Here is a 12,631-nt window from a genome sequence, read left to right on the forward strand (position 1 = left end):
CTAATGAACGATCGAGACACCGAGAAGGCCTCTGAGTCTTCTTCATCGAAACAAAGATGAGATGAAAAGTTATAGGCAATTTTTCACTGATAGGCAATTTTGACGTAGACGAAACAAATCTGCAACTTGAGCGAGCACGATTCGATCGGGAAAAGTTAGAGTTAGAGCTGAAGATGAAAGAGCTGGAAGTGCGACAACATCTTCTCGAAGAGGAGCGTGAGTTCGAGCGCAAATTAATAAAAACGGCACTGGAGAACGATGACCGACGTTCTTTTCTCAGCCAGCCAGTTTGCGTGACAAGTCACCCCTCAACTGGGAGTCTAAAAGGGAAAATGTCTCAGACTGGGCCGAGAAAATGACCGCAGTGAGACCAAAATCCAACGTTTACGGCAGCCCAGCGATGAATCAACAGAGACGTAATGCACGAATCAGATGCGAGCGTGATTTTTCTTCTAGCTGCGAGAACCGAGACGTTTCTCACGAAAGTGGATCCAGTTACACTTATAGGCAATCTAGCAGCAGTCAACACCCAAAATTGAAATTGAGTAGCTCCGATGGAAACCTAATGAGTCGTCGTCTAGCATGTTTACCGCAACAGTAGCTAAACTCACGATTCCTGATTCCAGACAAAATGAATCACTTGAAGACGCTACTTACAAAGCAAAATCTGCAATCTCGGGAATGGGGTATTCTGGAAAGTTGTACAGGGCCGCCTGAAGTTTTTAAGAAAGAAATTTTGGAAGACAGTATGTAATTATCGACTCGCAGCTCGAGAGCCTTTGAAAATCAATTCAAGTGAAGCCTCATAACTCAGCAAGCATGATTCAGTTTTCTGTTTGTTTCTAACTTTGTGAACGTACTCAAGGAGTACAAAGAAGTTGGTGACTGCAGTCAGGTTCAAAACTGTATATAGCAGTTGACAGGCGACCATTTTCTCAAAGAGAAATGGTGGCTTTACGATGAGGAGGAGGACTGGCCTCATCTGTTCATGTTTGATAAAAATACCATCAAGAATGGCATTCATGCATGAAGGATTCTCAGCGTTTAAAGCTGAGCTCGAAGAAGAAGACAGGTCAAATACTAAAAGAAATTCGATTCGGTTCTCGAAGACATCAATTTTTAGTGCGGGTTCCATCGTTAGAGAAACGAAGCCAACGCAAAGCAATCAATGTCCGCTAGTTGATGGCATCTATATTTTTTGGAACTTCCCATTCTTCATGAATATTATCGATTGATACGTGGCAGTAAGGAAGCAACCCTTATGTTTTGGGTGATTGGAAAAAGGACATGCAATCAATAATTGCAAAGTGAATGCGTGCGGATGTACCAAAAAGCGCAACCGATTGCTTCACTTAGAAAACCAAATGGATGAGGGCACTCACGCAGTCGATGTAAGCGCTGCGACAATAAATCAAAGTGACGAAGTTATAAGATTTGTTCAGATAGATTTGGTCTCAATCCAAAGTGGATGCCACTGACTGAATACTTGTTTTCCTCGTCAGTAGTTCAACGGTATCATTCATCGATCAAAGCGTGCAATAGAAGTTCAGGCCCAAGGCACGGAGGTAACGCTAAATATAGCCGCCATACACGGAGCAAGGGATCTGAAGACAGAAAATTTTCCTGTAACAATAACGTGCCTGCATCACAGCTGCATTCGCTTGAGGCGTTTGCGCACCCTTGTGATTTCTTTGGGAAATACAAACTGAAACGGTGTTTCAACCACCTGAGTGTACTTCCAAACGGAAGTTCCAGTTTAATGGAAGTTGGCATCATTCTAGGTCAAGATACATATGAACTACAAAAGGCAATACACAACTTAATAAGAACACGAAGTGAACCTGTCGCTGTCCTGACGGAATTAGGATAGGTAGTCTTAGGACCCATAAGGGGCAGGAGAGGACAAAATTTCATAGGGGATGTAAGTCAATCGAAGAAATTGCAACAAGCTTAGAGTTTCTTAGAGAGCTCGACTATGTATACCGGTGAGTTGTACGAAGTGGACGTGCTATGGAGTGAACTAGAGTCCAATCATAAGAACAACTACGGCTCAGCTTTAGGTCACTTCTACTCACTAGAACAAAAATTCCAACGAGACCCAAATTTAAAAGAATTGTTTTAACGGTCATTTGATACAGATGCTGAAATAGGATTCGTTAAATTGGAAGTCAAACGCACTTTCGGAAAGGAATGGTGTTTGCCACATCATCCATGAGTGATCCCAAACTAGCCTGGTAACGTCCGCCGTATTTGCAACGCTGCAGCAAAATACAATGATGTGTGCCTAAATGGCAAGTTGTGAGTCGGACCCTATCAACTACAGGGATTAATCGGAACAATTTTAAGATTTCTAGAAGGACGAATAACCATAACCGCGGAAATTGAACCTATGTTTTCGCAAGCGCAGGTTACTGAACGAGATAAAAGTTCCCTCAGATTCCTTTGGTGACCGACAATGAACAAAACTATGCAAACTTACGATTATCAACGTCATGTTTTTAGTGCAGAGAATTCACCAAATTTTGCAAAAGGCGCTCTGAAGTAAGTGGCGACCGACAACGCGGACAAGTCTCCAATTGCACTAAAACCAATTCAAAACAGCTTCTACATGGACGATTTAATCAAGTCCTGAAACGGCTGAAGAGGCAATCAATATCTTCAAGCAACTGCAACCTCTTCTATCACAGCTTGTATTTGAACTGAACAAGTGGCTCACCAACAGCAGTACAGTGACCGAAGAAATACCAGAGGACTTGAAATCAAACAGCAACACAAAGCAAGTGGAAGTAGAACCCAGTAAGACGAGTTCGTCCCTGCTTGGACTTCATTGGACTGTTGGGGAAGATAGTCTGCAAGTTTTCAGAGGTACTAACAAAGTAGTTGAAACACCAATCACCCACAGGGAGTTTTTCTTCAGTGTTCAATTATCTTGAACTGTTGTATCATTCAGTGTTCACAAGATTACTAAAGAGAATATGTACCAAAAGCGGTCATCATTGAGACAACTCAATGGAACAATGGAACCTAACGAAGAAGATGTGTTCCTGAAATGATAAAAAACAGAACTTGAGAAACCAGCATGGGTAGAAGATACTTCAGCACAGGCAAGAATAAAGTGGAACTTCATGTCTTCCCATCCGCATTAGAAGACACAATTTGTACTGTGGCATTTCTATGTTCACAGCTCAAGGAAAACTCAGCGGACTTGGCGTTTGTAACCGGAATAGTCGGAAAGTGCTGAGCCGAACCGATGCGACACCTTTTGATACCAAGGTTAGAACTACAAGTGGCAGTCATGGCAGTGAGACTGAAGGAACAGATAGTTAAAGAAAACGAATTTATGATTCAAAATAGCAATTTTTTCGTAGACTCCAATACTGCTGTAATAGATACGCAGCTTTCACCGCAAACAAGTGTTTGTAATGAGCCTAGTTGCGGAGATATTGGATAAAACTGACGCTTCACAGTGGAATCATGTGAGTGGTATCAACAATACAGCTGACTTCAGGACAAGAGTCATCAATGTTGATGAACTCAAGAGAAATGAATGGATCTCTGGGCCGGCCTGGTGGAGACAATCACATAACTAATGGCTTGAGCAGGTGGATTTGACCTTCGTTTCAACGAACAAAACGGACATACGCCCTCAATATCAACAATCGAAGAAAAAACCAATGGTTCAATTGGAAACCTTCAGCAATTTCAACCGGCTGGTAAATACAGTGGCATATGTGCAGCGGTCTTTGAGTAAAACCAAGCCGGCAACAAAAGTAATTCGTATTGAGCAAAATTGCTAAAGCAACAGTATTCAAGTCTCTACGGCAAGAACAGTTTGCTGAAGAGATGAAGTCTCCTTAAGTTGAAAAGGAAATTTTGAAAAGATTAGTAAGATTCTGCTGCAGTTTTTACCATTCCTGGATGAAGAAGGACAACGGCTGAATAGGCGAAAGTCATTTGGACTTTAATGCAAAGCATCCAATTTTGTTATATTGGAAACATCACGTTGTCGAATTACTTCTGCGTAAAGAGCACAAGGACAACAACCATGAGGGGTTTGAACTTGTCGGAAACAACAACGCTTCTGGATATTGGGCGTGAGAAATGCCTTGCGTTCAATAGAGAATAAATTTATCACGTGTCAAAGAAGCAGAGCACAAGCAATGGATCTGGTAATGACATCGCTACATACAAAATGGCTTTTTGCTTCAACATATTTTGCAATTGTTGGAGCATACTACTTTGGCCCCTTTACAGTAAAATGTGGTCGTAGAAATAAATAACGATGGTGTTTTGTTGGCTTTTATAACAGTACGAGCCGTGCATATAGAGGTAGTCCCAAAGATGGATACTGATAGTTGTATGAGCGCAATTATGCGGTTCATAGTTCGAAGAGCAAAACTGGTATTTTTGTGGCTGCATTTCTTTTATTGGTTCACTAATGGATGTAATCACGTAATTAAGCAGGTAATTGGTACAAATCTTTGAGTTATACTGCTCTTAAACATCGATTGCTTACAGTAAAAACCTAAATTGATCAAAATTAAGTATTAATACTTCAAATCTTATCAATGTTCACTACATATTTTAAACCTCAAAACTCCTTGAAGACAATTTTTTTTATAAAATTCCACGCTTGAAAGCCACTCCTTTGATTCCACTAACAAATCTGCTATTTGTATGTCGATCCGCCGAAATTGACTGAACAAGAAGCGGTTGAGCATATAGTTGCTCTCCCCAACTAAGTCGGGATCGCCACAATTGAGCCATCTAAATTTAGAAATTTGGAAAAAAATTGGAAACAGTTTTAATTTCTTAGGGGCAATGGAACGAGAAATATTTGACAATCAACCAAAAAACTCTGAAACTCTGTAATAACAACTTGCAATTAGTTTTAATATTTCGTTTCGAAACTAAGTTTTGATTCAAAATATTTTGGCGTTATTTCTTCTTATACACTAATGGTTAAATTTGTATTGGATTTGCCTTTGAATGAGAAGCGATTGTGAATGATACCCATTTTATGGGTTTTTCTGGTCCCTTTTCAGCAAGTCTTCTCAAAAGGGATTGGCGAAATCGTGGTAATTTAAAATTATCTCTCTCACAATTGATGATATATTAGTGCAGCAAATGTTTTTGTTAATTACGTGAACAGGCTTTCCAGTATTTCTGAAAAGTGAAGCATTTGAGATTAAGATGAAACAAAAAATTATATACAAACTATTTGTAGTGAAGCTCCTTATCGCAAAAGTTTGTGTGTTTTTTTCTTTATTTTGACAAGAATTCAATTTTTTTTTTGTTTTTATTGAAATTTGTCTACCCTGACTTTTGTTGAGCTTCTTTGACGTCTGTGTTTTTCGCAGCTTCTCTAGCTAGTAACAGATGTGCGGTGTCCCGCCTTCAGTTAAATTGAACGTGTGGTGTTGGTGGTGCTGTGGCTTGACGTCAGAGAACCAAGCTAATGAGCTTGCTTCACTGACGCTAGTGTTGGTGGTGTTTCACAAAATACCATAGCACTCAAGTTCCTTTTGGCACGATATGCCTGGGTAACCTTTACCCACCCACTGTTGTTTCTTGGCTACAGCTATGATGTTTCGTAGGACTTGCGTTACAAATCTTCTTTTGCTGCCTAGAAAAAGTCATCTATTTCCTCCTGTCACACGTGCTGATAGATATTGATATTTAAATATTGGATGCGAGTTTCAGCCTCAAAAAATATTTTGATGCGATTCTATTTCAGCCGCTTACGACTTCGCGAGTGACCAAATCGTGAACATTTCGCCCTCTGCTACAAACGGGACTCTTGGATCTTCATCTCTTCTAAATGTGAAGAAGTTTGACCAGATTGAGGTGAGCTATGAGTATCTGCAACTGGGCACTCCAAATGAACCCGTGTGGTATTATGGACATGTTGTGTCATCCGATGAAAACTCGTTCCCAGCCGTGCCAAAAATGGTTAGATAGTACTAATGAATATTTTCATATATTAAGTTGAACTAACTCTCCCCTCCCCCCTAGGAACAAACTACCTTAGATTCTAAATTGTTCGTTTCGAAGTTTCTACAAATGCATTTCTTCTACCTAATTTAATAGAGAAAAGAATCTAGCACCAATATAGTGTGTCAGATTTTGAAAACTGTGATTTTTGTTCAAAATTTTTTTAGGAATGAAAAAAATTGATTTGAAATTTTTTGCGTATAAAAACTCTGATAACTGAATCAATTTATAAAATCGCCCTACAGTACTTCATCTCGCTGTGCGATCTTTTTTAATTAAGTAATAAGATAGCCTTCTATGGAACCTTAGCTTGAAACTTAGAATTAGCTGTAAAAACTATAACCAGTTAATCAAAATTGAATATTTGATGTTGTGTTTCAGGGTCTCATACCAGTGTCTTACGTCATCGAAAACAGCGAGAGGTTCGTCATTTGTTTTTTCCCCTAAAATATCAGTAATTTTGTGACAAAAGAAAAATTTGTGGCCATTAATCACATTGGACTGATTGGGTTATTGAGAAATTCGTGAACGGTTTTCTTTCTGCAGGTACATTATAACAGTCTGCAACTGATTTATTTGCTCCTGCTTATAAAAGAAAAAACGAAAAGAAGAACTTTATTAACCATAGCAGTCGTAAAAAAAGAGAGAAAACAATTGTTACAAAACTGCCTGGAGTGTAGTTATTTAGCTAAGTGAAATTAAATTAATTAATTCTTAGCTCGACCAAAGAATATTGAATTTTTCCTAAAACGAGGTTGAGTAAAAATTTTAAATCTGATAATCTTCCAGCTAACAGTCCTATAAGTCGTGTAATTCTTGTTATCCAAAAAAAGTTTAAGGTAAAAGTTTTGCAGGTATTTTTCTTTTCGAGACTTTTTAGTTCTCTAGGAATTGAATTCCAGTCATTTGATGCTGGTTTCATAATTGAACGTTCTAATTTTAGAGTGTGACATATAGAATTTAAAAATATATCTCAGCTTCTAATGTTCTCGTTGATGCACCAAGTGGGCAAAGCGGATGCAAATGTCTCAGAACATGCGTTCAGAACTGTTCTCAATAGAAACGTTGATATCCGATTACGAAGTGTATAGATAGTTTCAATGTCGCACGCTTTTTGCCTCAAAAGATGTTTCACTCTGTCTTCGAAAATACGATTTTTGTCAATGTGTACCCCTAGATACTTGACGCATTTTGACTATTTGATAATTTTTTTCCCAATTTCAATTGATTCAGATACGTTGATACCTCTTTGTTTTGATACCGTGATTTTTTTGGGCTAGAGAAAGATCCGGCTAATTTGATCACTAGAAGTAAGATGGAAGGGGGTTATTACAGGAAATGTCCCATACGGATACCTTACGCCTTTATTGTTCCAACATTTATTTCAAAATCAGGGAATGTAGGCAACTTTTTTCGTCAGTCAAAAACCACGTTTTAATTATGCATTGTAGCGAAAAGAGAAATGCCATTTCATACCTTTTAGGGGCTATTTATGATTTTTATTCAAAATAATAAGTTTTATGGTAGGTTGAAAAAAGCTATTTAAAAAAGTGGAAGAAAAACAAAACATAATTGTTATAAACTTTTTATTAAATTACATTACAGAAATTGTATTGAATTATAAAAATTTTGTGAAATTAAAACAAAATAAATAGTTATAACTTTATAAAAGTACTCAAATGAGAGGACCAAAAATAACATTCTTTCGTTTCCTCAAGGTTTTAACATTTTTTGGTAATAAACAATCGATTTCCGATTTAATCAAAACAGAAAAAATTCATGAAACATGGCCCCTGAAAAAACTTAGAGGACACTAAATTTTTGATAAAAGAATTGAGAAGAAAAGAAAGTCATTCATTTTTTTTCCATGAACTCTAAACTAATTCTTCAAAGAACACAGTCCCTTGTTGCTAATTTTTGTAAATTTTTTGCCCAAAAAAATGAAATAAAACTGCCGATTTTAGCTAGAACTAAGTCTCTCGGGTTATTAGGCGCTACATTTGACTTTTACTTCATTTTCGCACATTTGGGAACATTTTAACAACTTAAAATTGATTGTGTAAAAAACTTAAAAAGGTGACTTTTCAGCACTACTTCCCTCTTCACAACTGTCATGTGTTTGCATTTTAAACATAATTTCTCCAATTTTTCTAAAATTAATTGAGCAATGAAATCATCTTAGAGCAGAGTTCACAAGCGTGAGGTAATTGATCTACTAAAAACGTCAGTTTTTGTAGAGAAATATAGTAAAAACTTTAACTTCATACTTTTTCTTCAATTTAAGATTCTGGTTTTTGATTAGGTATCCTAACAAGGGGAAAACAATAGTGCCCCGATCTCACATTTAGAAAAGTTTGTTTCGCTGGTTCTTCTTAACTATAGAATTCTCGTACTGTGCGCTTGGCTGTCAACAATTGTTGATGACAAAAACGCTTAACTTTAGATTTAATAACAAAATAACAGCAATTCAATAAGCATCACGTAACTTGCGGTTCAACATTGAACGAACTAACCATAACGTAACTAAGTTTGACTAAATTACCCACAAACTTGAAACAACAATTTACTAACTTAAACTTTTCTCAAATCAGTCCCTCATACAGCTGGAAATATTCTCCAGCTAATAACCGTCTCATAAGCCCTAGTCAAACGGCTATAAATACGAGCCTCGCACGTAATCGGTCAGGCAAAATAACTCAGCAGGGACGCTAGATAACGGTTAACAGAGCCTCTTGCTCAACAATACCGGCTAACTATGACAGACAATCAGTTTTTAAGTCCCTAACAGTTTAAAATTTCTGCGCTGCACTTATAGTGAAAGCCACTTTTATACTGAGCCGAGCAAGAACGAATCGTTCGCGCAAACAAAAGGATTGTCACTTTGGCTCAAGGATTTCAGCCTTCTCTAATCTTATTAGTTTGTGTATTTAATTCCAACAATGTCAATGCAGTAATACTGTGGCCTGTTGGATGCACATACGTGTTTAGTAAATGTCATTCACGATGGCCGAGATTCTTGGGCCAGAAAAATATTTATCCGAGTAAAATGCTTTTCCGGGGTTTGTGTTTCCATAGGCTGGTTTGGGAGTACGATTAGTTTCCGGCCTATTCAGGCGTTTGTTCAGTCTTTACATACACACTATAATACGCCGTGTTCATAGAACTTGAAATGAGCGATTTCGGAGTTTACCCAAAACATTAATACTTCTCCCTTCATTAGTAATAATAGATACCCTCCCTGTAATGCTGACACTAGCAATTCTTGCATACCTTTAGCATAGGCGTGCTTTAGTGTGACCACAATCTCACTTGGGTTTCAGCGTTTTGGTTTTCCAGAATGGGAGGGGCGTGGTCAATTTTCAACAAGCTACCAGCAGATTGTAGCAGCCTACAATCAAATAAAGAAACTCATGTAAATCTCTGTAAATGCCCCAGGTCTGTGTTTCACTATAATTGGTTCTTCAATTTAATTACTCAGCCATTACTTTTTTCCTTTGCGCGTGTCGAACATCTTGGGAGGTAGGATTTTTTACTTTATATTTTACGAAAGTTAGAAACAAATAGCTTTTTTTGCCTGTGCAGCTACTTTCTTGATAGAACTGCTCTCATGACTTTTATGGTAACAGTTCAATAATGACAGTGTTCATGATTCCTTTTATGTTAAAACAACACATGTGATAGCAGAATACGCCAGGGTTCCATCAACAGCCAGTTAGTGCATTCCAAGTCGTTGATAGAATATCCGCGATGGCTTAGAGGTCAGGTGTAAAACCATATTGATTAATTGTTTTGGTTTACGTTTCTCGTTAACTGCATTGCTGAGCTTAATGATCTTGACTGTCTAGAGTTTTATTTATTCTGGAAGGCTGCCGGATATTCACAGTTAAAATGTTTCTATTTAGAACGCCTAATTTTGGAGTCGGCCAAATTAAATCTCATGTCTAAACTATCAATCGCTGTGGTTTGAGCTCATAAGTTACGATTTTACATTCAATTTCAAAAGTAAACCTTGAAAAGAAAAGACAACATTCCTGTTAACTTCTCGCCAATAAGAAAAAAAAAGGGAAGGTTCAGTGTTCTACTTGTTCGTGATGTAAAGCTAATCAATAAGTTCATGTGAAGTCTTGTATTACTTTGCTGTGTTTTGGTTGTAATCCATTCGCAGCAATCTGTTTTGCAAATGACTGCCTGTTTCTTCAAATTAAGTTTTGCTTCAACTGTTCTCTACTTTGAAAGTTTGCTTTATATTGCAAAATATTTTAATTTGTTAAAAAATATAGTGTTTTTCTTTTATCGTTATGAAAAGTCGTAGTCAACGTTACTGCGGAAAAAAACTTTGATTTGATCTGCGAAAAAAATTAGACACAGACGGATTTGAAACCTATGCTAACTCAATGAAAAATAAGACCAAGATCATAAAAATGATTTTGTTAGGGAAATTCAAGGTTCAGCTTGTTGATTTTGTAAACGATTGTGTAATGGTCTTGTCAGAAACCCTGTTGGTTCATTTAAAAGCGGATGCAGTAAAAAATTGAAATTTGTTGCCGAAGAAATTGAATTTGTTTTCAATTTTTTTGACGCCTACTGCTTATGATGAACTTTGAACAAGCTAGAGTCTCAATTAAAAACGCTGTTTAGCGAGACGTTGCAATAAAATTCGCCTTTATTTGTTAAAATTTTCTAAACTGAAGAAAAACTTTAAATATAATCTTGTGTCAATTTGTTTCTCGTTTTGCAAATTTTTCGTTCTTGAGTTTTCCGTTTCAAAACAAAGAGGAGTTTTTTTTGACAAACTTGAGACTTATATTGGAATATTCTGTGCTGCGCACAGTATTTCACAAGCCGTCTTGGTTTAATAAGTATTTCAACGCCTAGTCCAAGACATTACTAGTTTTTGCTGCAAGTTCACAAATTATCTGAGAATGTTTAAAATTTGTGCCTGCCTACTAAGTTACTCTGCAGCCGGGCTTTTCTTTATCAACATGGTTTGCAAATAAGAAATTTTCCTATTAGATCAGAAATATCTTGACAATGTCTTTATCAATTCTTTATTGCTCATTTCTTTTTTATCTGCTTTTTTTCAGCAAGAGACCAAAATGTACCCTCCCATGTTCTACTAATCTAATAGCCTTAGCTGTTTGTTTTTTCTTGAATATTAGTAAGCTTTAGTTTTTTTGGATAACATTTTTACGGTAATGTTTAATATGATAAAATTTCTCTGTTATGAGGATTTGAGAAACATGCTATCTAAAATAATAACAAGCAAGTGAAGATTAAATTTATTCAGTTACAAAATTTGAGTTTTTAGGTTTTATTGGAAATGATGCAACTAGTTGACTTTTACAGCAAATGATTGTGTAATAATCTCGTGGAAATCCTTGGTGGTTCAATTGGAGTGGGTGGAGTAAATTGAATTTAGTTTTGAATATTTCTTTGACGTTTTCTTTTGCTTTTAATGAGTTTTTAACACGCTAGATTCTCAATTGAAACGTTTTATAACAAATCTTTACAATGCAATTTTGGGGTTCTTAAAATCTCATATATGTCATTGATATATTTGCGATAACGGTAACTAAGAGGAGATCTCTTCGCAATTTTTTGTTTTTTGTCACGATTTTTTTGCAACTATATGAATCACGCTCACTTCAAACCAGCTTTTTTCATTCATGCGTGCAATTATTTGACTGGTTTGCCTTCGTGACGTCGTATATCCAATTATTGCAGCGACTTTTCTTGTATATTCACCTGAATAGTTTTTGGTTGAAATGACCCTTCCTCTCTCTTAGATTGATTTTTTGCTAACTTTAATTAGAGGAAGTGAGGTCAATTGAGTATATTTTGATATGTCCATATTAATTGCAGACTTCTTATTTTTTTTTTCAGATTTATTTGGGTCCTATTTTTTACATTTGGGTTTTGGGTTTTGAGACTACAGGTCTATGAAGATACGCATCTGTTTGGTAATAATATTTCAGTTATGTTCATATGAGAAAAAAAGCCCTATTTTTCACAAAATTGATTTCGAAAATTTATTGTTTTAAACAAAAATAGAATAAAAGTGTAAACTATTGAGTGGAACAATACGTAGTCGGTTTTTCTAATGAGTTCTATGAAGATCAATTTCTTCTGGCAACTGTTTAAGAAGCGTTTTTGTCAAATTTCTATGTTTTGTGATGATCTTTCGGCTCGGATATTTGAAAAATTGGAAATTTTGCGATTTGAATATCATTTTAAGTAAAATTTTATTCAGAGATAAATTGTCTATTTTTTCTTGACACTGTTCGAATGAATTGTGGGCATAAATTTCTTGCGAAATTTTTGCTTTGAAAGTAGTTTCGATCTCAAAAGTATGAAGTCAGTGCGAATAATTAAATATATTGCTCTATTTTTTGCCTATTTCATGTCCTTTGCTTCATTTTTAAGAGCATTCTTTTTTGATGTTTCGATCACTGCGGGAGCGCTCTGTTTTTTGAATCATTCTTCTGTGACCATTCTCTCACGAAGGAGTAAACCTCTTCAAGTTGACGTTTCAATTTTCATGCCATCATCATCTTTATCTTTGTTGTACATATAAATGCAATCTATAATGACAACGATGTTTGCCTTAGTGTTTCATACCATAGTGTGTCAACTGTTG

The 12,631-nt window shown here is 36.4% G+C and overlaps 1 protein-coding gene across 1 annotated transcript in view; it reads left to right on the forward strand.

Moving 5' to 3' along the window:
* LOC142346209 (uncharacterized) overlaps positions 1-12,631 on the forward strand; it is a 41,557-nt gene that overhangs the window by 2,721 nt on the left and 26,205 nt on the right. The window contains exons 2-3 of the mRNA XM_075398722.1: positions 5,738-5,952; positions 6,376-6,416. Coding sequence (XP_075254837.1) covers positions 5,738-5,952; positions 6,376-6,416 — 256 coding nt within the window. The remainder of the gene's footprint in view (positions 1-5,737; positions 5,953-6,375; positions 6,417-12,631) is intronic.

The sequence above is a fragment of the Convolutriloba macropyga genome, chromosome 9 (assembly GCF_964194025.1).
Source record: "Convolutriloba macropyga chromosome 9, txConMacr16.3, whole genome shotgun sequence".
NCBI lineage: Eukaryota > Metazoa > Xenacoelomorpha > Acoela > Convolutidae > Convolutriloba > Convolutriloba macropyga.